The sequence below is a fragment of the Lagenorhynchus albirostris genome, chromosome 10 (assembly GCF_949774975.1).
Source record: "Lagenorhynchus albirostris chromosome 10, mLagAlb1.1, whole genome shotgun sequence".
In the NCBI taxonomy this organism is placed as follows: Eukaryota; Metazoa; Chordata; class Mammalia; order Artiodactyla; family Delphinidae; genus Lagenorhynchus; species Lagenorhynchus albirostris.
In genome coordinates, this window is record NC_083104.1 from 39,648,164 (window position 1) to 39,668,996 (window position 20,833).

A 20,833-nucleotide genomic window follows, 5' to 3' on the forward strand; every position below is an offset into this window, starting at 1 on the left:
TTAAAGACTGCCAAGTTTGCTGAATGAAGTAACGGCAGAATAAGGCCCACGTTCTTAAGTTTGAAGCCTTGGGAAGTGAAGGAAAGTGGTATATACTGGACACCCACTGTTTTTCTCCCCAGAACAGTATCTCCCTCCCTTAAGAAACATCATTTTCCTACCTTTGAATATGTGATTTGAATGGGAGCTATTATCTCTTTGATTACAGTGACTAGTTCAGAGGCAGGCGCCTGACTCAGGTTAGACCAATTAGAGCCTTCCCCAGAATTTTAAAACTTGGAGATAAAGAACCCTAGGTCTTCAGTCTGCTCTGGAGCCATGAAATATGAGCCCAGGAGCCCCTGGAGAACACATCCTCTACCATAAGGATGGAGCCTATCAATAGTACAGAGAATAAAGATGAGTCGTGGCAAATCTTGAGTCTTTTGAGGCCCCAGCACACCTGTTTTCCCAGACCTACTTATGGAAGCCAATACATTTTCTTTTGGCCTAAGCTAGGTCAACTGAGTTTCTGATCTGCCAAAAAACAAAAAAAACACACAACAAAAACCCCACTAATTTTAGCTGTTTCTGCAAAGTGTGAGCTAGTAACTTAGACTACCACAGCAAAGCAGAGTTTCATCTAAGTCCTTTTCCAAACCTCAGAGCCTGGAGAAAAGTACATGCAATTAGTTGGTAGCGAAAGTATTTAAGACAAACAACTGTTGAAATCTTCCTGGAAGATCTATAAGCAACTTTAGTCATTGCTTCTAAAGGAACTCACTGAGCAGGCAAAGCTGATGTCCATACAAGCAAAACAAATGCTCTGGGTCACCTTTTTGGAGAATTCTTTTTCTTTGTCACTGAGTGCTTGAGTTTTCTCTTGCTCAAGAAGGAAATGTGATCTTCTCTGTTCCTCTAGAATGGATTCTGTCTGATGCAGTGAGTCCCGTAAAATTTTAATTTCTCCACTTTTAATGAGCACTTCTTCTTCCATTGCCTTCATCTGTAAATCCCAAATTGATGTTGTGAAAAGTTTGTAAGGGAAAATTATATATGTACATGTTTCAACATGTAGCTGGGGAGATGAAGAAACACATTTAAAACATGTCCAACAGACCAGAGTGCTCAAAATATATCTGTACCAATCAGACATCACCGTGATCTGCTAGGCCCATTCCTGGGACAGTGGATATTCAGCAAGATAGCTTAAGGACACACTTGTCACTTCTGCATGCAGATTCTATAGGCTCTAAGAGGTATTAAACAATCTGGGTCACACACTTAACAGAACTAAAATTCTACATTATGTTCTTGGTTTTTCTAGGGACCTATAGATAGTCATATGAAGAATGTTTGCTTTTTTGCAAAACTGCTAATGAAAATAGCAACCATTATGATGTTGTTTCTTATATAAGACATAGGCTATAAATTTATCTCAGTGCTACAACAGAAAGTTTGTATCTCTTTTTGTATATGGTTTACAGTGTTTCCTTTCTTGCCCTAGTTGTTAGGAATCTCAGGATTTAGTTTCAACCAAAATTTTCTGGCTTTCTTTCCCCCAATTCATGGGGATGAATCTGGACTCTTGTTTTAAAACTTCTATATATTTTATTGTATAATGCTTTATAACACATGCATAAGTGAATGAATTAACTACAAAAGCCACAAGTTAAATCACTTACCTTTTCTTTAAGCTCTTTGTACTGTGCCTGAAGTAACTCTAATTCAAAATTATCTTTAACTGGAACACTTTCTCTGTTTTTCCTTGAAGGATTTTTTGACATCCCATCTAATCTGGGGACCTTATGAACATCTGTAAAAAGCAGTTCCCGTATACTTTTTAGGACCCAACATTTTCCCACTTTAGCCAGACAATCACTTTTGAAAGCAAATTAGAGAAAGATCTAGTAAGCACTACAGGTATTTTACAACATAAGAACATGAATCAATCCTCAGGAAATAACAGAAGCTGCCACCCTCTCCCCATTCTGCACCCAGTTTTAAGAGTCTCATCTAAAGGCTGAAAGGTGCTGTGGGAATCTCACTGGTCAGAACTCAGTGATCTATTATTCAACGATATTTACTGAGCACCTAAAATATGCCAGGCTTTAGCCTCTATAGAAAGGTACAATGGTGAGCAAAATGGATACAGTCCTTACACTCATGGAGCTTACATGACACTCAAAAACACAAGAATAAATGTAAAATTTCAACTGTTATAAGAGCTGCAGAGAAGAGCAAATATAGGAAAGCCTATAATAGGGGCTTTGATCCAACGGGATGAATAGAAGGCTTCCCCAGGTAAGTGATGACTGAATGGAGAGCTGAAGAACAGGCAGGAACTAACCAGGTGAGTGGCGATGGGGAATAGATGGAAAGAACACTCAGTGTGTAAGAAACAGCAATGTGCAGTTTCTGTATTGTAAGGAAGCAGGGAGAATTCAAGGAATGAAGGAAGGTTAGTGTGGCTAGAACCCAAAGAAGGAGAGGGAAAGGGACAGGCCATGCTGGGCCTTGCTGGCCATGTTAAGGATTTTGATCTTTATACTAGAAGTAGTGTGAAGTCATTAAAGGCTTTCAGTAGGGATGTTCACGTGTATCTGTGTGTGACACAGAGATTCTAGTTTTGAAAAGATCACTCTGGCTGTGGTATAAACTCTGACTTGAGTCATAACTGGAAATGTGGGAACAATTTAGCAGACTATTGTCTGGAGAGGGGTGATGGTAACACAGATCAGGGAGATGGCAGAGATGATGCAGAGAGGATGGATTCCAGAGATGGATGAAGAAGGTAGTTACAGGATTTGGAAAGGAATCAGATCCATGGTCAAGGAAAGGGAGCTGTTGCCTGCCTTGTGCTACATGATTGAGAGTGGTGCTAGTCATTGCCATGCAGAACATTTGGTCATCAAATGTTCTGAGTGTTTTCTGAATGCTTCGCCAGGCACCATGCTGGAGATACTGGTGGATGACTGGGTTTCCAGGAAATGATTGTGTGGAATATAAGATGCATGTAAGACATCCATGTAGAGATTTCTCTTCCTGGGAGCCCCACAAGACTTCACTAGAATGAGGGTAAGCTCCATGAAGGAGGGGGCTTTTGTCTTTTGTTTATTGCTAAGTGTCTGCAGCTCCTAATGTTTGGGCACCTAAGTACGATTTATTGGTTGTATAAAAGAATGAATCTCTTTTATCTCTTGCCTCTGCCAGGCCCCTCTTATGTTCATGCGGCCCAAGGGAAAAGGTGGTCTTCATTAGATCTAAAGCCTCCCAAACCTGTCATAATGATGGGTCCCCATGTGTAGGTAGTGATGATTCTGCTGGTGGTGGTAGTCGTGTTGCAAGGATCTCTGTTAAGAACTAAGAACCTTACTGGTCCAAAGTATAGAAACTAAAGTAAAATGTTAACCTAGCTTTCGGTATTCCAAATCGGCTGTTTAACACTCCTGATACATTTCTCCCCCAAATCAAAGGACCTTTTGGGACACGCCGCTGCTTAAATCAAACTGTTCCTATATTTTTAAAAGGTGAAGTGGCAGTGTGAGTTCAAGACACCGAACAGCGGTCGTGGGGTTCTTAAGCCACAGCCATCTAGTGGGTCTAGCGAGGTCTGCACCACCCTCGGGGAAAAGGCGCACTCACTGGACACGTCCGGAGCCGCGTTCGGGCACTGGCTCAGGGCCTGTGACGCGAGGGTGTCGAGCTCCTCCAGGTCGTCGGCGGTGAAATCCCCGTGCGCGCCGAATGGGTCTTCTGGGTCTGGGGGGGCGGCCGCGAGGAAGCCCCGGGCCCGCTTGCTCGGAGGGTGCTGGGTGCTGGACGGCGGGCCAGAACTGGGTGCCGGGGGCCCGCTCCGCCTTCTGCTGCCTGGCGCGGGGATTCCAGCCATGCCTGCCGCCAGCCGGTATCCGAAGGCACCGAGTCCGGCCTGTAACCTCGAGGCCGGAGGGCTGGACCAACCGATCGCGCGCTGCCGCTCGCCTCAGCCGCTGGGGCCGCGCCCCCTAGCCAACAGGCCAATCACCTTCCAGTCGGTGGGCGGGGATGAATGACGTAATCAGACCGCGCCGCGGTGCTCAACTGGGTGCCTGCGGAGCTCCGTCGCTCCCAGCCCTTCTGGGCATCACCCCGCCTGGCGCTTTCGTACCGACGGCTGGGACCCCAGTAGGCGGGTGGTCTAAGAGGAGAGAACCGAGTTACCTGGGCTAACTCACCAGCCCCACCGCGCAGGGGGCTCTGCGCCCACTCTCTGGCATCACTTAGGGTACACAGCTGGGCTTGGAGGAGTTCGCCCTGATTTTCACAAGTGCACATGTGAATCGAGTCAGGGAGCATTCAGGGGTTTGGTCTTTGTGAGCTCGCTGTTCTCCAGCTAGACCCACTTCTCATATACCCCAAGGCTCTCTTGGGGAGGAGTGTGGGAGAGTGGGACTGGGCGGAAGTTATGACTAGAGCTGTTGTGAGCACACACCTTTGAGAACAGTAAATGCTTTGAATGTGTACCTTTGAGGTAGGTCTGGAGAAAGAAAGGTCTGAGAAGGGGTGATCCTGAGAATGGTGTGCCTGTGTTGGAGGGGGTGGGAACTAACTGCTCAGGCTGTTAATATTCATTCATTTCTCTGAGAGCTCTTGAGTGTTTTTGGCCCAAGCGACGGTCATAGTTTAGAAATGAATGAAACTCAGGAAGTTAAGGAAGGCCTCCTGGAAGTAGCACCTGGGCTGTCCTACAGGTTGAGTGGAAGTTACCAAGAGTTACCAAGGAGGGCTTCCCCGGTGGCGTAGTGATTAAGAACCCGCCTGCCAATACAGGGGACACGGTTCGAGCCCTGGTCCGGGAAGATCCCACATGCTGCGGAGCAACTAAGCCCGTGTGCCGCAACTACTGAGCCTGAGCTCTATAGAGCCCAGCCTGCACTCTGCAGAGCCCACAAGCCACAACTAATGAGCCCGCATGCCACAACTACTGAAGCTCATGCACCTAGAGCCTGTGCTCCACAAGAGAAGCCACCGCAATGAGAAGCCCGTGCACCGCAACGATGAGTAGCCCCCGCTTGCCGCAACGAGAGAAAGCCGGCGCGCAGCAACAGACCCAATGCAACCAAAAATAAATAATTTTAAAAAAAGAAAAGAGTTACCAAGGAGGATGGCACCAAGACTACTCAGACAAGAACACAACACTGAAATGGACGCCACACAAGTGCCAGGTAGGAATTATCGATGGCAGAGAGAGAAGGTAAGGCTTTAGAGAGGAGCAAGGATTCAAGCTGGGCTTGAGTGGCTGACAGGATTTTACCGGGCAGCAGTCATGTGCAGAACAGTTAGCAGGAACAGGGTGTTGGAGAGTAACTGGGGCAAGACTTTTCATCCTTGATTGCTCAGTGCCAAACTTGGCCTGTGAGTGTCCTGTGAATGTTTGTGAAGGCAGTAAATGAAAGGGAAGTGGTTGTCAGGGCCTAGAGGGTCTTGAATACCTGGCTTTAGTTTTTTGAGGTAATTGGTAGGTTCCCTCAGACAGCTGCCCAAATGTTGAATGCTTGTCTTAATTGCTCCCAGACTCTGGTCCCGTAAAGGGACAGGATTATACTTCCATTTGTTAATGCTGATTAGGTTCTACCAAATAAAAGAGCAGTAGCTTAATCTCAGGGGTGGTGTGCTGGCACTGGCTCTCTGAAGGGTTATTCTCAGTAGCACAGGGATGGGTGCGAGCTGGCAAGGTCCAACAGGGAATCCCTGAAGTCCAAAGAAGATGCTGCTGGCTGTGCAACTTTCCAGGAGAGAAGCAAAGTGGGCTGTTTTTCTTTTTCTACTAATATCAAGTACATTAGAATGATAATACAGGCTTCAATCTATCAAAACCTTTTCCAGTTTTGACTCAGCAAAATCTCAGACTAGTTCTAGAGCCCTTTTTGAAAACACATTCTCAGAGAAAGCTAAGTGTTATTAGCATTATTCCCATAGTTGTATCAGGAATTTACTCTTCCTGGAGTCAAAAGTGGTAGATAACAAATGTCAGGAAAGAAAAAGGCAACAGGGTTAAGAGACACTGGGACTGCCACTACAGTCAGGAAAGAGCTCACTAATGTGACATTTCAGTTCTCTAAAGGAAGGGAGTTTCCAGTGGTGATAACAGTGAGGCAGGAGCTTGACTGGAATGTAGGCCACTGTGGCTCACGATTGATCAGGAGGATGAATGCTAGACACCAGAGGGTAGGGAGTGGCATCCAGATCCCTTAGTGCCTCACTGGTCATTGTAGGGACTTGTGTTTTTTTTTGCACTAAGAAGCCACTGAAGAATTCTCAGCCAGGGAGAGACAAAATGTAACTTTATGGTTTAGAGATCACTCTGGGTCCTGAATAAGGATTAGACTGTACGGAAGCAAGGGTAGGGGCAGGAAGACAAATTTGGATGTGACTACAATAATTTAGGTGAGGGATTTTAGGGTCAGAATGAAGGTCCGGTGGTATAAGAGTAAATATGAAGGGTTCAGATTTGATTTTGCTGATGGGTTGAGCGTAGAGTATAAGAAATGGGAACCTAGCAAGGACCTTTCTGAAGCCCTAGTGGAAATGCAGACCTGGGGGCTTCAGAGTAAGCTTAGTTCTTACAGACTTTTAGGAATCTCTCCTTTCTCCAGTCTTTTTGCCCTTCATAACACATATCATATGTATTTGTCCTGCTCCCCTCCAACAATAGAGAAGTTCCTTGGCAAGAGGAATTGTTCACTGGTGCATGCCCGGCTTGCACAAGCAAGACTCCTTACATGAACAGATGAACAACCCCATTAAAACAAATGGTAATGTGGATGTCATAACAGAAAGAATAGATTTTCTTCCCAAAGTACAAATTCTTCCACTAATCTCATGTAATATATTCTGTTGGGTATATAACCACACAGAAAACAACAGCCATTTCAAATGAGTTGGTTTAATTCCAGGTGGTACAGAATTCAGGATAGAACAAGGACTTAAGAACACACTTTGGCAGGATTCTGGGCTGGGTTTATGCGGATCTCACAGCTAAGGTAGAAATGGCTGAGAAGAACTAAAGACAAGATGAACCACTGTGACTTTTTTTTTTTTTTTTTTACAAAAGTTTATTCTTAAATGTACAATAGGTTCCAAGACAACACTTCATTCTAGCTATAGGTGGCAACAGATGTTATGGCAGGGAATCCAGATGTTTAAACAGGAATGGAACTAAGGATCATCATAGCCTCAGGCACAAGGAACAGCTTACTTTTTGCCAGATTTCTTAATTCCGCCTGTTGCTGCAAAAGGAAAAAAAAAAAAGTCTCATCCAGGGAAAAAGACAGTTCTATGGCTGAAGCCCCAGGGGCCTGATAAGGATCCTAATAAGGCCCAGCTCTTTGTACTGGGCATTTTTTTGGACACAAGCATGCACAGGGCTTTCCCAGTATTATCTATTCTGGGCAAAAGTAGAATGAGAATAAGGCAGGGCACGAGTAATGGCTGTGCACTGGTCTGGATCTCAAGTGTGTTGTGTATTTCAGACTGGCTCACTTAATCCGCATCCCCTATCAACCCATTTTACAAATAACAAAGTCTCAGTGTTAGGTATTGTTCAAAGTTATAAACTGGTATGTGACAAAGCCAGGATTCCAAGCTGGGTAGCCTGACTTCCAAGTCCATACTCTTAAGTGTCATATCACACCACATCACCTTCTATATTACGATCCTGGGATCTGATTTACTCACTACCTTTATTTTACCCAATTTACAAATGACTGTATTTGGCACAGGGTAGGTAATTTAACAAACAATTATAGAATTAAGTATGCCTAATATAGAAATGGAAGTCCTAAAGGGCTGTGACAAAATAAACCTTAAAAAAAAAGTAGATGATGCTCAATAGAAACAAGTAGTACAGGATTTCACTAAGGGTTGGCCTTCTCCCCATACATAATCACAGATTAAGGGAAGGTGCAAGATACCTCACATCATTCCAAAAAGGAATCTCAATATCTAGAATCTCAGCGCTGTGTGGGTACACAAAAATGACTCAAACCCACTAGAATAGAGGTCTTGGGAAACGCTGAATGACACTCCCAGCCTTCGTTGTCCCTAGGGTGGCTCAGTGATCCAATAGGGTATAGATAACTGTTGAGAAAATAATCCTATTTTGATGAATGTAAACAGGGTTTAAGAAGCACAAAGTACAATGACTGACGGGTTTTAAAAAAATCTTTTGATATGTAATCAATTCCTCTTACACAAAGACAAAAAAGAGGCAGAATGATAGAGAATTAAGTTAAAAAACATATAGCACAATAGTATGCCAACAGACTTGGACTTTATCCATTAGACTAGGCGCATCCAGCAGTGAAAAGGCTCAGGATGCAAAAGTATTTTACTAGAGTTTTAACAATACGATTAGTAAATTAAGAAATGTTACAAGCAACAAAGAAGCAGTGAAATACGAATTTGGAGCAAGAAACTGTAGAGGATATCTGGAAACTCAACTGTACTAACTTGTGTCTGAGATATATAAATTTCTGTATTTCCATTTCTGCCACTTCCCTAAGCAAGAGAAGCCCATACTGGGTCTGACTCCCGCCCCCTCTCCCGCTGCTGCGAAACCAAGCCTGGCTAGGGCCGTCCACTACAGCGGACACCAGCAAAAGGGACCTCGCAACTCACCAACGAGGCAGGACACGGACATGCTCGGGCCTGTAACCAGACTGATGCTCAGGCGTTTGTCCGGCTTGAGCTCTACCCAGCCCTCACTTACCCAGGGGGCCTTTCCCCGCGGCCTTCGCTTTTAGCTCCTCGAGTTTCTTTTGCTCCTCCTTCTGTTTCTGCTTGAATGCCTTATCTTCCTACGGAAAGGGAGAGCGGATTCACTCCCGGCGGATTTCTCAGACCCTCCGCGCCCGCCCACGCCTCTGCACCAGCCCTCACCTCGTCCATCTCCTTGGCTTGCTTCTTGGGCTGCTTCAGAGGCTTCTTCTTGCCACCTGCGTGCGACACGAGCACGCTCAGCCTGGCCCCCGCCGGGTCCCGTCCCTCTCCGCCCCGCCCCACCCCATCATCCCCGCACACTTACCTCCGCGACCCGACATGGCGCCTGCCGCCCCTTCCCCAGACCCTCCACCGGATGCAGGGCTCTCCGTCCCACCCCCTGAGCCTATACCTCCATGCGGGCCCGCAGATTGGCTCCTGGTTCGGAAGTTGCGCTCCCGCTGCCGGAAGCGGTCCGGAGGCGGGCACTAAAGGGTCAGAGATCAACTGAGTGACTGGCGCACGTTTGGGTTTGCGGCTCCGGCGCAAAACCCACCAGGTACTGGGGAGGTGGGGTGTCTTGCCCGGGGAGGATCCAGAAGCCGCGAGCGGTTTTTAACCGCAAGCGCTAAGCCTGGGACTGTGCACGGGGAAAGGACTGTAAGTAGAGGGAAGGGCTTGTGCAAAGGCCTTGAATCTCGGCGCATTCCTTACAGTGTGGCTGGTGGGAGATGCGAGGGAGGCAGCAGAAATGGGCGGGGGCTAGACCACCTGTTTCTAGAGCTTTGGAGGCCGCCGGAAGGAGTTGGGGTTTTATAATATAGCCCGGGATGCGATATTTTTGCAAATTCTGTTAATTCATCCAGTACATTTTTGTTGAGTGTGTGCTATATGTGTGTACTTTAGGCACTGAGGATGCAGCAGTGAAAAAAACAGTGCCTGCCCTGGCAGAGCTGCCGTTCTGGTGGGTGAGACTATAAGTAAATAAGTGAAATGCATACCACGGGTCATGTGATATGTGCCTGGGGAAAAATAAAGCAAAATGGTTAAGGTGTCCTGGGGTGGGAGTGGACAGCTATGACATTTGAGCAGGACTTGAAAAAGAGAAGGGAGCAAGCAGTACAGATAGGAAACAGGTGGTATGAAGCCCCTGAGGTGGGAATAGCCTAGCATGTTCCAGCAACATAAAGAAGCTGGGAGTTATATGAAGTGAAAGATATGTTAGCTAACCTTGTTATGGTAAACATTTAGCAGTATATACATTTGTGAAGTCATCACATTGTACACCTTAAACTTTTACAATGTTGTGTGTCAATTTTATGTCAAAAAAAAAGACCGGGGGAAAAGGTCCATGTGACTGGAGCAGAGTGAGGAAAAGGAGACTGGTGAGAGGAGAGAAGAATGAGAGCCAGGAGGTGGATGCCCTGTAGGTCATGGAAAGGATTTTTGCTTTTACCTTGAGAGAAATGGGGAACGGTTGCAGGCTTTGAGCAGAGAGAGACATGGTCTGACCATGTTTTGAAAGCACCACTGCCTGCTCTGTTGACAGTAGGGGCTAGAGTAGAAGCAGGGAGACTTGTCAGAGGCTCTTAGGATAATCCAGACAAAAGATGTCAGTCGTTGGGACCAGGTGATAACAGTGACAGAGGCAAGAGGAAGAGGGATTCTGGATTTAGTTTCAGAGGTGGAGGTGGCATTTGTTAACGGACTGGATGTGAGGAGCGAGAGAAAGCAGAGTCAGGGATGATATGAGAGTTTGGGCCTGATTGGTTTCCATCAACCAAGGTGGAGAAGGCTGTGGGAAAGGCAAGTTTGGGAGAGGAAGATAAGATCCCCATCAGCCTTCCAAGCAGAGACATGGAGTGAGCAGTTCGATAAATGAGCCTGGAATTCAGAGGAGAGGTGTGGGCTGGAGAGGTCCGATTATAGTTTGTTTGGGTTTTATTTATTTATTTATTTTTGGCCACGCCACGTGGCTTGCAGGATCTTAATTCCCTTACCAGGGATTGAACCCGGCCCTGGCAGTGAAAGCACCAAGTCTTAACCACTGTACTGCCAGAGAATTCTGTCTGTTTGTTTTTTAGTAATAGCTTTATTGAGATATGATTTACATACCACACAATTCATCTACTTAATGTGTACCATTCAGTGGTTTTAGTATTTTTACAGTGTTGTGCAGCTATCCCTACAATCAAGTTTAGAACTTTTTTGTAGATGATTTTTCAAGCCACAGGACTGGATAAGAGAGGAGCCTGAGGACAGAGCTCTGGGGCACTGTGTGGAGAGGTTGTGGAAGGGAGTGGGGACTGGAAGCCAAGAGGAGAAGGTGGTTCAAGAAGGAGGGAGCTATCATGAGGCACAGGCTGCTGACAAGGCAAGCAAGATGAGGATGGAACTGATCATTGGGTTTAGCCACGTGGACATGACCTGGACAGGAGCAGTTCAAGTGTCCTGGTGGGTGTGAAGGCCAGAACAGAGGGGGGCTGAATGAGAATGGGAGAAGAGGCACTGGAGACAGCTAATGCAGGCACTTTGTCAAGGAGTAAAGAGGAGCAGAGAAGTGGGGCAGTTGCTGGAGGGAGTGTCAAATCAGTTAGTGCCTGAGGAGGGGAGAGGATATGGGACCAGTGTCTGAGGAGGGGAGAGGATATGGGACCTGGGGCACAGCTTGGCCTTTCCTAGAGCAGGAATTATTCATCCTGAGGAACAAGAGAAGGTGGCGATGAGACAGACATTGGCAGGTGGGAAGGTGTGGTAGGAGTTTATGGAAGTTCTCTTCCAATTTTAAAATATTTTCTTGGTGAAAAATGAAGCAAACCATCAGCTATACAAGTGAGGATGAGGTACTGGTGATGGAGGTTTGCGAAAAGGGCAGTTGGTAGGAGATAGTCATCTGGATGGAGTAGGAGAATGGATGTGGAGGGGCAGCGTCCTGAACTTGGCCCAGGGCTCATTTTGGCCTCTATCCACCTGTCCAGCCTCTCCACCCACTCTCCTCTCTGCTGCATAGGTCATCCTTCAGATTTTAGACAACTTCAAGCACTGTTCCACTTTGTCTCTGTGCCAGGAACATCTTCCCTTTGCTGGTTGATGGGCCTGTGAGACATCTAAGTGGGGAGGAGCCAGGAGACAGACTGGGTGGGAGGCTGAGAGGAGGGACTAGAGTGGGGGAACAACTTGGGATTCGTTGGTGTGTCCCGTCACGAAGCCAAGTCCCTGCTGTCTCCAAGCTTATGTTCTAGTGAGGGGCGAGGCAGTACATGAAGAAGGCAATATGTGTGTCTGGTGGAGAAAAAGAAAGCAGGTAAGGTGGCCAAGGAGGGAGTGGTCAGGAAAGGCCTTATCAAGAGGTGATGTATGAACAAAGACGTAAGTGTGAGGTGACTGGACTTGTGGAGGAAGAGCGGTCCAGGCAGAGGACATGGCAGGGCACAGACCCCGTGGCAGGATTGTGCTTAGCGTGGTGAGGAAGCTGGAGTGGAGTACGTACAGGGATGGAGAGAAGGAAGGGGATGAGGGCTGAGAGGACCGGGGCTTGTTGGCCAATGGCAGGACTGGTGTGCATGCCAGGTGATAGGGGAGCTGTCAGGGGGTTTTGCACCGAGGGATGTGATCTGACTTGGGAGGTAACAGAGCCTCTGTTTGCCATGTGAAGAACGGCTCTGAGGGGCAGGGGAGGAAGCCATGACTGTGTAGGAGGCTTTAGCTGTCTTCTGTGCCAGGGATGAGTGACCTTCCTAGGGTCCAAGATTGGGCTGCTGATAGAGGAGGAGGCTGAGGGGAATGGTGATTTCAAAATGAGAGGGTGTTGAAAGCTGCAGAGGTATTGGAGAAGAAATCTGAGTAGCACCTGCTGGATCTGACAAGGTGGGAGTTTTGCAGGGCTTCAGGAGAGCAACCTTGGTGGTCGAGTGGGATCAAGAGAGAAGAGGGCTGAAGAAGTAGTGATAGACAAGGGGGACACCTTTCTGCTGAGCGTTGCTGAGGAGGGTGGGTGCTCTGCTTTGATGAGGGGTACACCTGCAGGATTGTTGTGAGGCCACAGCTTGTGTGCAGTGGTCACTGGCCTTGAGGCCTAGGAGGCTGGCCCGACTGCTGGGCCATGGGTAGCGTGTGCTCCCTTGAGCCTTAGGCAAGGGGCACAGGGGTTTGGGTGCAGCACCAGCTTGGAACCACTGTCACAGAGATGTCCCCTTCTGTGGCGCTCAGCTCAGGCTTTTGCCAGGAGGCATGTCCCTACCCAAGCAACTTTGTTTTCAAGAGGGTCAGAGCTTCTCCAAGCATGGCACCATGGGGAGGAGGCTGGGATGCTCATCGCCTTACATCAGGGAGGTCCTTTCTTTGTAACTGGAGCTCTTCTAGTCAGTCTTCCTGTCCCCCGCTCCCTTTGCTTACCTCTCTCTCTGGCCTGGTCTTTTGGCTACCAGGTGTCACTCTGACAGCCAGAGTCAGTACTTGGGGGCAGGGGTGGTTTGGCCAGACCAGAGTGCTCTGGCCCAGGTTTGCCCCGGGAGCATGGGTCACCTGGCCCTCTCTTTGGGGTCCTCGGAATTCACTGCTGCTCCTGGGCTCAGGCAAGGCCTGACTGGATGATGGGAGACTCCCTGTGCTGTTCAGGTAACAGAGAAGTAGGATTGTTGGGGCCCAAACATCAAAGCAAGGTTGAAAAGGGAAAGATGAAAGAAACTTAACCTGTTGGGCAGTTACTGAGGTTGGAAAGAAGGAAGAAAGCTTATGGAAAGTGAGAAATGTGAGTCTGGGAGTTGGTCACCCGGAATGTCTGGGCTTGAAGGACAGAAGGAAAGTTGGTGTAAACCTAAAAAAGCTGTCCTCTATGAAGAAATCTGGGTTGTTTTGTTTTGCTTTGTTTTCCCCTGGAATTGTCTTTTCAGAGGAGAGCTGAGGAGAGAGTTTTCTGCCTTGGGACATGAACGACCTGTGTCCCAGAACAGAAGCGAAACTGCTTCGCCAGAGTTGAGGCAGCCCTCAGGGAGTCTGGGAAGCTGGTTTTGATAGTCATTTATAGAAATCTTTCCCCCAAATCCCCTCAGTCAGTTCCACAGTTTCCCTAGGAGTCTTTGGGAATCTTTGTGGGGCTCTGTTAGCGTGGACACAACGCAGGTTTAAGAATTTTCTTTGAGATTATCAGAAGACTGGACACCAGGATTCTCATGCAGATCACAACAGAGACCTGGGGTTGTGGGAAGGTGGGTGGAATGGGAGGATCTGGGTTCATGTGGCGTCACGGAGAGAGATGGAAGGCCTGAGCTCCTAAATATGCTCTTCCCTGACATGCTCCATTGTCTGGGGGCACCTGGTGAAGCCTGACCCTGGTGGCTGCCACCTCTGGGCCCAACAGAGTGGTGCGCAGTTTGGACTTTCTAATGGAAACTGTTCAGTTCAGAACTGTCCCTAGGACTTGAGATCTGACTTAAGCCCAGCCTTTCTCGGCTGTGAGCTGATCTCTCTGGCATCCCCCCACAGATCTCCCGATGACAGGGTGCAGCCCTGTGCTGGCCATGCGGCACGTCGTGGGTGTGTCTCCCGTACTGGTGCGGAGAGGCCTCCTTGGAAGGGACCTCTTTATGACCAGGACTCTCTGCAGCCCAGGCCCCAGCCAGCCCAGAGAGAAAAGATCTGAGGAGGTGGCCCTCGGGCTGTACCACCGCCTCACAGCGCTGGGAGGAGCCCTGGGGCACAGCATTCAGCAACGGGCGTCCTCCATGGCCAAGACTTGGTGGGACAGATATGAAGAGTTTGTTGGACTCAGTGAGGTTCGAGAGGCCCAGGGAAACGTGACTGAGGTGAGGAGGGGAGCTGGGGTGGTTGGCCCTGCCCTCTGACTTGGGCAATGTGGCCTGGAGGCTCCTGACAAGTAAATTACCAGCCACAGATGCTGGGAGGCCACGTCCAGATTTGCCTTTTCTTGAACACATACCACTAGGAGAGGGATCTGACTCGTTTCTCACACGACAGCCTGGCTTTGATACTACCGGGGTGAAGGGCCCTCCTCTCCCCCATGTAAACAAGTTGTTGTGTATGCTATGTACCAGTGAGTCCCGGGCCATTAACATCCTTTCTGTGAGGACAGCAAGCACTTCCTTCATTGACTGCTTGGGGGTTGGTGGTGAGAGTTACCTGGAGGGTTGCTGCATTACAGTGTCCTCAAAGCCCCATGTGTGATTAAAGCATCCCTCGTGAAAGTAGAGGCCCTGGGAAACATCAGACTGTGAGGTGGGAAGAGCTGCCTCTGGTTGTCAAGTCCTTTGTGGCAGTGGAAATGCGTTCCGCCATCTCTGTTCCCACTCCCACCTAGGCGCAGACCAGTGTAGTGGGGTGGGAAGAACCTGGGGTTTAGCCGGAGGTTTTGAGGCACAGTGCTGTCTCTCCCCTTGGAGGCCATCACTTTGGCTGAGCCGGGGTTTCTCTGTCTCTTGAATGGAGGCCAGGGCAATGCCTGTCATGGCGTTTGGCGTTGTTGGGAGGTTGTAGCTAAGGTAACACACATGAAGCCGATTAAGAACATAAGGGCCTTGCTCTGGTTTGTCAGACTAGAGTCAGCTGGGTTTGGTGGACACAGATTGTATGCATCTTTAGCTGTTTTCAGGTTTCTCAGGGGCATGTTATTTCCACTTGAACGGACAAATCCGGTGATTCTGATGGGCAGGGCCCGGGGCTACCCTTTGAGGACCACTGGGTGAGCCAGGATTATGTGTCTGAGGGACTCTCTTTCCACCCTTTGTACTGACACCCCACTAACCTCTTCTCCGCCCAGTCTTGTTGGGAATGGAGCCGAGGCTGTGTGGGCATGGAGAGAAGGGGCAAATGGCCTCTGTTGTTCTCTCTGCAGGCAGAGAAAGTGTTCATGGTGGCTCGAGGGCTTGTCCGGGAGGCTCGGGAGGACTTGGAAGGTCAGCAGGCCAAGCTGAAGGAGGTGAGGGACCGCTTGGACCGCATCTCCAGAGACGATAACCAGTACCTGGAACTGGCTACTCTGGAGCACAGGATGTTGCAGGTAGGCCCCTTCCTCATCTGGAGAGGGACCCTAGCCTGGCAGGTCATGGAGGGGCGAGGTGGGAGCCCTGACTAGTTAGGGGGTCAGACACCTGGTGAGGAGGTAAACCAGAAGCCCCTGTGGAGGGACTGGGCCCCAGGCTTCCAGAGCTTCTCCACGCACTTCCTCCTGGAATACTGGGATCAGTGGTCCAGGACAGTATAATCTGGACCCCAGATTACTGAGGAGGGAGCACCATGCAGGGGTCTGGCCCAGAGAGCGCCGGACACTTCCCTTCTGTTAGACACATTCTGTAGACACCACTGCATGTCCGGCCAGACCGAAGACTGCTTGGGGAGGATAGTGCCACTCACCTTGACCACCCCCAGTTCCTTTGCTCCTCCCTCCTGACCAGGCTTATGCTACCTTTACTCATTCAACGTGTTTATGGAACATGTAATCTGTGCCAGACGTGAAGCTGAGCCCCAGGGACATGGTAGTGGGACATCTGCTGGCGGCTGCTGGGCCAGGTTGCTGCTATATGACAGCTTTGCTTCTGCAGGAGGAGAAGAGGCTTCGTATGACCTATCTGCGTGCCGAAGACTCCGAGCGAGAGAAGTTCTCCCTCTTCTCTGCAGCTGTGCGGGAAAGTCATGAGAAGGAGCGCACTCGGGCTGAGAGGACCAAGAACTGGTCCCTCATTGGGTCAGTCCTGGGGGCCTTGATTGGTGTGGCTGGCTCCACCTACGTGAACCGTGTGCGGCTACAGGAGCTGAAGGTCTTGCTTCTGGAGGCTCAGAAGGGGCCTGTGAGCCTCCAGGAAGCCATCCGAGAACAGGCGTCCAGCTACTCCCTCCAGCAGAGGGACCTCCATGACCTCATGGCAGACCTGAGGGGCCTGGTGCAAGCTGGGCCTGGGCAGAGCTCTTTGTCCCAGGCAGGTACTTCCCCCACCCGAGACAGAGACACAGAGGTCCTTTCAGCTGCCTTGAGAGAGCAGCTCAGCCATTCCAGGCAGGTCCATTCATGTCTAGAGGGTTTACGAGAGCAGCTTGATGGCCTGGAAGAGACTTTGGGCCAAGTGGCTGGGGTGCTTCAGCTTGCAAAGGCTGCAGCGCACCCAGGCCTGGTGGAGCCGGCAGATGGGGCCCTGTCTGGGTCCTTGCTGGAACAGGGGAGCATGATCTTGGGGCTGTCAGACATGGAGCAGAGGCTAGAAGCCCAGGTCAACAGGAACACCATCTATGGCACACTGGTCACCTGCGTGACATTTGTGGCCATCCTGCCTGTGCTGTATATGCTGTTCAGGGCCAGCTAGCCCCTGGACCCACCTCCAGAGGGAGGAGGTATGGATGTGGATTTAGTTAGAGAATGAAGCAATGAAGTGAGCCTTCAGGGGTGCACTCAACCTCAGCCTGAGTCTGTGTGGCTCACCAGCAGACATACTTTGCTTTTTAGGCAACACTCATTTACATTAACTATCGAAAATTTGTGATAACGTCCAATTAAAGTGTCTTTAAGTTTGTCTTATTTAAAGTAATTTGTTAGACTGGGTTTTGCCCATTGAAAATTGAGATTTGGGACTCGAGGGTTGGGCCTGGAAGTAGGGTAATCGCCCCCTTTTAGTTCCTCTCTCATCTCTTGGTCTTGCCCCCAGTTCAGGATCATTTTGGATGTACTTACCGCTTGAGGCCTGGATTTTCATTTTGGATTTCCTGGCCTGTCCTCCACTTGCCCAGCCCTCCTGTGTCACGTGGCCCATGATTTCCAGTGAGTAAAACCTAGCCTGCTTCCCACCCATTGGTGACCATGGTTACTGCCCCTCTTCGGGATCACTTTCTCTGCCATGTTGGGGAGAACTTCCTGTTTCTAACACTGGAGGAATTATCAGAGGAGAGCAGGGAAGAGAGACTGGGGGAATGGTTGGTAAATATTGCTGGGGACATAATTACAGGGATTGGCGGCCAGTCTGGTTCCCTGGTGCAGAGAATGCTTTGGGCAGCACCACTTGGGCTGGTGTCGTCCCACACACAGCCTAGGGCTGACCTCTACAGCCTTGGGCAGAGTTCAGCCCACCAGCAGTGTGAATGGTGAGGCGGTGATGGGGAGGGACCTCCCAGAGGTGGGAGGTGCAGTTGGGGGGGCATGGAGGCAGAGTGCCCTGAAAACCCTTTACCTCTTCCTTTTCAGTGGAGAACAGCAACCTTTGACCTCCTGGGATAAATGGCCATGGGTGGCCTTGTGTGTCCTTGACTAAACAGGAGCAGTGGGGAGGCACTCGGCTTGCACTGTGGGTCTGGAGAACCCACCCTCTCAGGGTGCACTGAGGTTGTGTGCAGGGTCTGCAGGTAGGGGCTTCTGTGGGCTGGGCAGAGCTGACTCACAGCAGAGGCCTGTGGAGCCAGAAGTGCTTCCATGAGATGCCCTCCCTCTTGGGAGCCTGTGCTCAGGCCTGGGCAGTGGGCATGGCCCAAGTGGCCCCATGGGTGATGTGAACCTCTGAGCCCCTGGTCCCTTGATCATTTGGTCACTCTGTCCACAGCATTGTTTTCTTTTTGTAATGGATTCCCCAGGAGGGCGTGGGATGAAATGACCTCTGCACTTGGGATGTTCACCCTCCTGATGGGTAGGAGGTGACTTGTCTGTGTATAGGTGAGGGGTGTTGTGGGGTTTGGAAGTCCTAGGTCCCCCTCTGGGGTGACGTAGGTCCTAAAGGGTGTGCACTTGAGTGAATGGGTCTGGGGAGGGGAGGATTCCAGGCACATGGAGGGGGCCCCCCACAAGCTGCACAGCCAGGAGAGGCAAGGTGGGTGAGGGCCTTGAAGCACAGCAGCTTGGCTGATGTGGTGATGGGTGTTGGGGAGTTGTGGAGCATAAAGTTAGGGAATGAAGTGGAGGACCCAGGGGGCCACTCTGATGTCCAGAGGCCAGGGACGAGGGAACCAGGGAAGGGGTGCCATCCTGGTGGGGACAAGGTGCTGAGTCATGGACCCAGGTGTTGGAAGAGAAGATGGAGGGAAGGGAGCGAGCCGAGGAGTTGGGGAGGGAGAATTTGGAAGGCAGAGTCGGGTATATGAGAATGATGACTCTTGATGGGTGGCAGGTGGGAAGAGGGTGCCTGTGATTTAGCTCTTCTGACAGCAGCCAGTATGGATGACCAGAACCTTCTGATTGAGGCTCCCCCAAGCCTGTGGAGGCTCTGGGGGCTTCCAGAGTGATCTCTGTGTGACAAATTTTGCCTCCCAAGAGGCTGTCCCAATGGCCATGAGCCAAAGCTCTCCAGAAGTCCTAATAGGATGGACTAGGTCCTGGCTCCTGAGTTTTTGCAGTGGGCAGGGCAAGGTATGGAGGGCCCAGCAGAGGGCACACCTGGGCCTCAGGAGAGAACCCAAGTGTACCTCCTTTGGAAGGCCCAAGTATTTGCAGGTGAGGGAGTCCAGACTTGCCCAAGGCTTCTTAGCTTGGGGCGGGCCCAGGTACAGGTCTGGAAGGAAATGTGCCCTTGCTTGTGCACTTTTGCAGCGGTGTGCCCTCCTTTAACAGCCGGGCTAGGTGTGGTATCACCTCCACTTGGCGGTCAGCAAATAGGCGTGTGTGTTTGGGGGGCAGGGGTCAGGTTACTTGGCTTAGTGATGGCGCAAGCCCAGGCCCAACCCCACAGCCTGCGCTCTTCCCGCACAGCCAGAGGTGGGGGCCGGAAGGAGACGCCGGCTGTTTGGGAGTCCTGGGAGTAGAGCCGGTGGGCAGACCTGGTGCGGTGGGGAGAAACAAGGCGCCTAGGAGTTCAAGTTGGAGGAGGACGACCACAGGAACCAGGTATTGGACAGGTAAGAGGGAGCTCGCGGCGCCGCACAGCGGGGGTGGTGGTTAGCGAACAGGCGGGGCAGGTGAGGGGCGTGGGTCCCACCCGGCGCTGGCAGGCAGGTAGGCAGAGGCCGGGGCGCGGTGCAAAGCGCGACCCCCAGTCCGGCACCTCCCATCCCCAAGGCCTCCCAATTCCGGTTCCAGCGCGGCACGCAGGTGAGGCCCGGCGGGACTGGGCGGGGTGGGGCAGCTGGTCCTTGGGGCTCCCGCTCCTCACCCTCCTCCCGCCGCCGTCCGCGTTGCCCTGGCTACCGCCGTGGTGCAGCCCGCCCCCCCGCCCCCCCCGCCCCCGCGAAGGAGGGGTGTAGTCCCCCGCCCTCGGCAAGTGCAGAGCCGGGCGGGCTGGAATGCGGGGTCCCGGGCGGCTTGGGGCCGCGCGCCTGGCTCTCCCGGCTGCTTCCGGCCTGGCCTGGGCGGCGGGCGGGGGGAGGGCGGCCCGGCGGGCGAGGTGGGGGAAGGAGCGGAGCCGGGCCCGGCCGACGCGGCTTTGTCTCCTTTGTTCCCAGCGGTGGCAGCGCCGCGGCGGGAGGGGCGGGCAGCGGCCGCAGTTTTCCGCCCCTCGGTCTCCGGGTAACAGCTGCGGCTCCGCCAGACCCACCTCCGGCGGGGGGGGGGGGGGAAGGCCGCCGCCGCCGCCGCCGCCGCCGCCGCCGCGCGCGCAGATCTCGAGCCCGGAACGGCCGGCGCCCGCCTCGGTGTGCTAGTCCTGCGGGGCCCGGCCGGGTGGTGAGTGCGGGGCCCGGGGCCGGGGCGGTGGGACCGGGGCGAGGCGGCGCATCCCCGGGATGGAAGGGCCTGGAGCTTCGATGCCGCGGGGCCTGGGCAGCCCGTGTGAATGGTGGTCGGCTTCGGTCCTGAGAGTTGGGACCATACTTCTCCGCGCGAAGGGAAACTCTGGCGGCTCCGCCTGTAACGCGATTGGGAGACAGAGGAGGTGGAGCTGCTCCTCCGCGCCCCCTCCTCGCCAACGCCGCCGCAGCCGCCTCAGCCCGGGACCGGCCGGCCTCTTCCCCGCCCTCCCAGGACCACTGGTGGGGTCCTTGCTCTGGTCGGGGAGGAGGGAGGAGGGTCGGGGAAAAGTCGACGGGGAGGTCGAGGCTTCCCCTACGTAGTAACAGCCCTTCCAGGCTGCGCTCGGCGCAACTGACAAAAGGCAGCCTGTGATCCCCCTGCCACGCACCCCCACAGGGGAAGCCCCAGCCCCCCATCCGCCGTATATATACTGACGGTGGGTGACTGATGAGCACTCCTTGA

At 51.5% G+C, this 20,833-nt stretch overlaps 3 protein-coding genes and 1 long non-coding RNA gene across 22 annotated transcripts in view; 2 read left to right on the plus strand and 2 right to left on the minus strand.

The window, feature by feature from the left end:
- ATRIP (ATR interacting protein) overlaps positions 1-4,217 on the minus strand; it is a 16,965-nt gene extending 12,748 nt beyond the window's left edge. For 3 of the 6 annotated variants that reach the window (XR_009542819.1, XM_060162030.1, XM_060162029.1), the window contains exons 1-3: positions 3,625-4,217; positions 1,665-1,795; positions 815-985 (exon numbers count right to left, since the gene is read on the minus strand). Coding sequence is in view for 5 of the 6 variants with exons in the window: in XM_060162030.1 (XP_060018013.1) it covers positions 815-985; positions 1,665-1,795; positions 3,625-3,871 (549 nt within the window). In the remaining variant the exon portion in view is untranslated. The remainder of the gene's footprint in view (positions 1-814; positions 986-1,664; positions 1,796-3,624) is intronic. The other 3 variants (XM_060162028.1, XM_060162027.1, XM_060162031.1) reach the window with 3 other exon arrangements.
- On the plus strand, positions 4,081-17,251 carry CCDC51 (coiled-coil domain containing 51). Of its 8 annotated transcripts, XM_060162033.1 has the most exons (5): positions 7,573-9,280; positions 9,628-9,685; positions 14,206-14,525; positions 15,572-15,736; positions 16,278-17,251. In XM_060162033.1, the coding sequence occupies exons 3-5, from the start codon at positions 14,214-14,216 to the stop codon at positions 17,031-17,033; spliced, it is 1,233 nt and encodes a 410-aa protein (XP_060018016.1). In that variant the 5' UTR covers positions 7,573-9,280; positions 9,628-9,685; positions 14,206-14,213; the 3' UTR covers positions 17,034-17,251. The 8 variants fall into 8 exon arrangements, with proteins under 8 accessions (XP_060018015.1, XP_060018021.1, XP_060018018.1 ...); XM_060162032.1 differs by lacking the exons at positions 7,573-9,280; positions 9,628-9,685 and adding an exon at positions 4,081-5,186; XM_060162035.1 differs by lacking the exon at positions 9,628-9,685 and having other exon boundaries at positions 7,572-9,280.
- On the minus strand, positions 6,892-9,151 carry LOC132527053 (uncharacterized). Its single transcript, XR_009542820.1, has 4 exons — positions 9,047-9,151; positions 8,902-8,957; positions 8,732-8,819; positions 6,892-7,250 (listed from the first exon to the last, which is right to left on the minus strand). It is a non-coding gene; the product is annotated as an uncharacterized LOC132527053 (long non-coding RNA).
- Positions 17,252-17,917: 666 nt separating the features above from the next.
- The window catches only part of PLXNB1 (plexin B1), a 28,245-nt gene continuing 25,329 nt past the window's right edge, over positions 17,918-20,833 (plus strand). For 3 of the 7 annotated variants that reach the window (XM_060162018.1, XM_060162023.1, XM_060162020.1), the window contains exons 1-2: positions 17,920-18,063; positions 19,397-19,542. The gene's annotated coding sequence lies outside the window, so the exon portion shown is untranslated. Of the gene's footprint in view, positions 18,064-19,396; positions 19,543-20,234; positions 20,306-20,833 lie in introns of those variants that run through there. The other 4 variants (XR_009542818.1, XR_009542817.1, XM_060162019.1 and 1 more) reach the window with 4 other exon arrangements.

What these genes read in the sequence shown, in the direction of transcription:
- CCDC51 (XM_060162032.1), top strand. Translation starts at nt 5,075, where the DNA reads ATGCAACCAAAAATAAATAATTTTAAAAAAAGAAAAGAGTTACCAAGG. An exon ending in CCCAGGGAAACGTGACTGAG is followed by an intron (nt 14,526 to 15,571) that starts GTGAGGAGGGGA and finishes TTCTCTCTGCAG; the next exon opens with GCAGAGAAAGTGTTCATGGT. An exon ending in TGGAGCACAGGATGTTGCAG is followed by an intron (nt 15,737 to 16,277) that starts GTAGGCCCCTTC and finishes TTGCTTCTGCAG; the next exon opens with GAGGAGAAGAGGCTTCGTAT.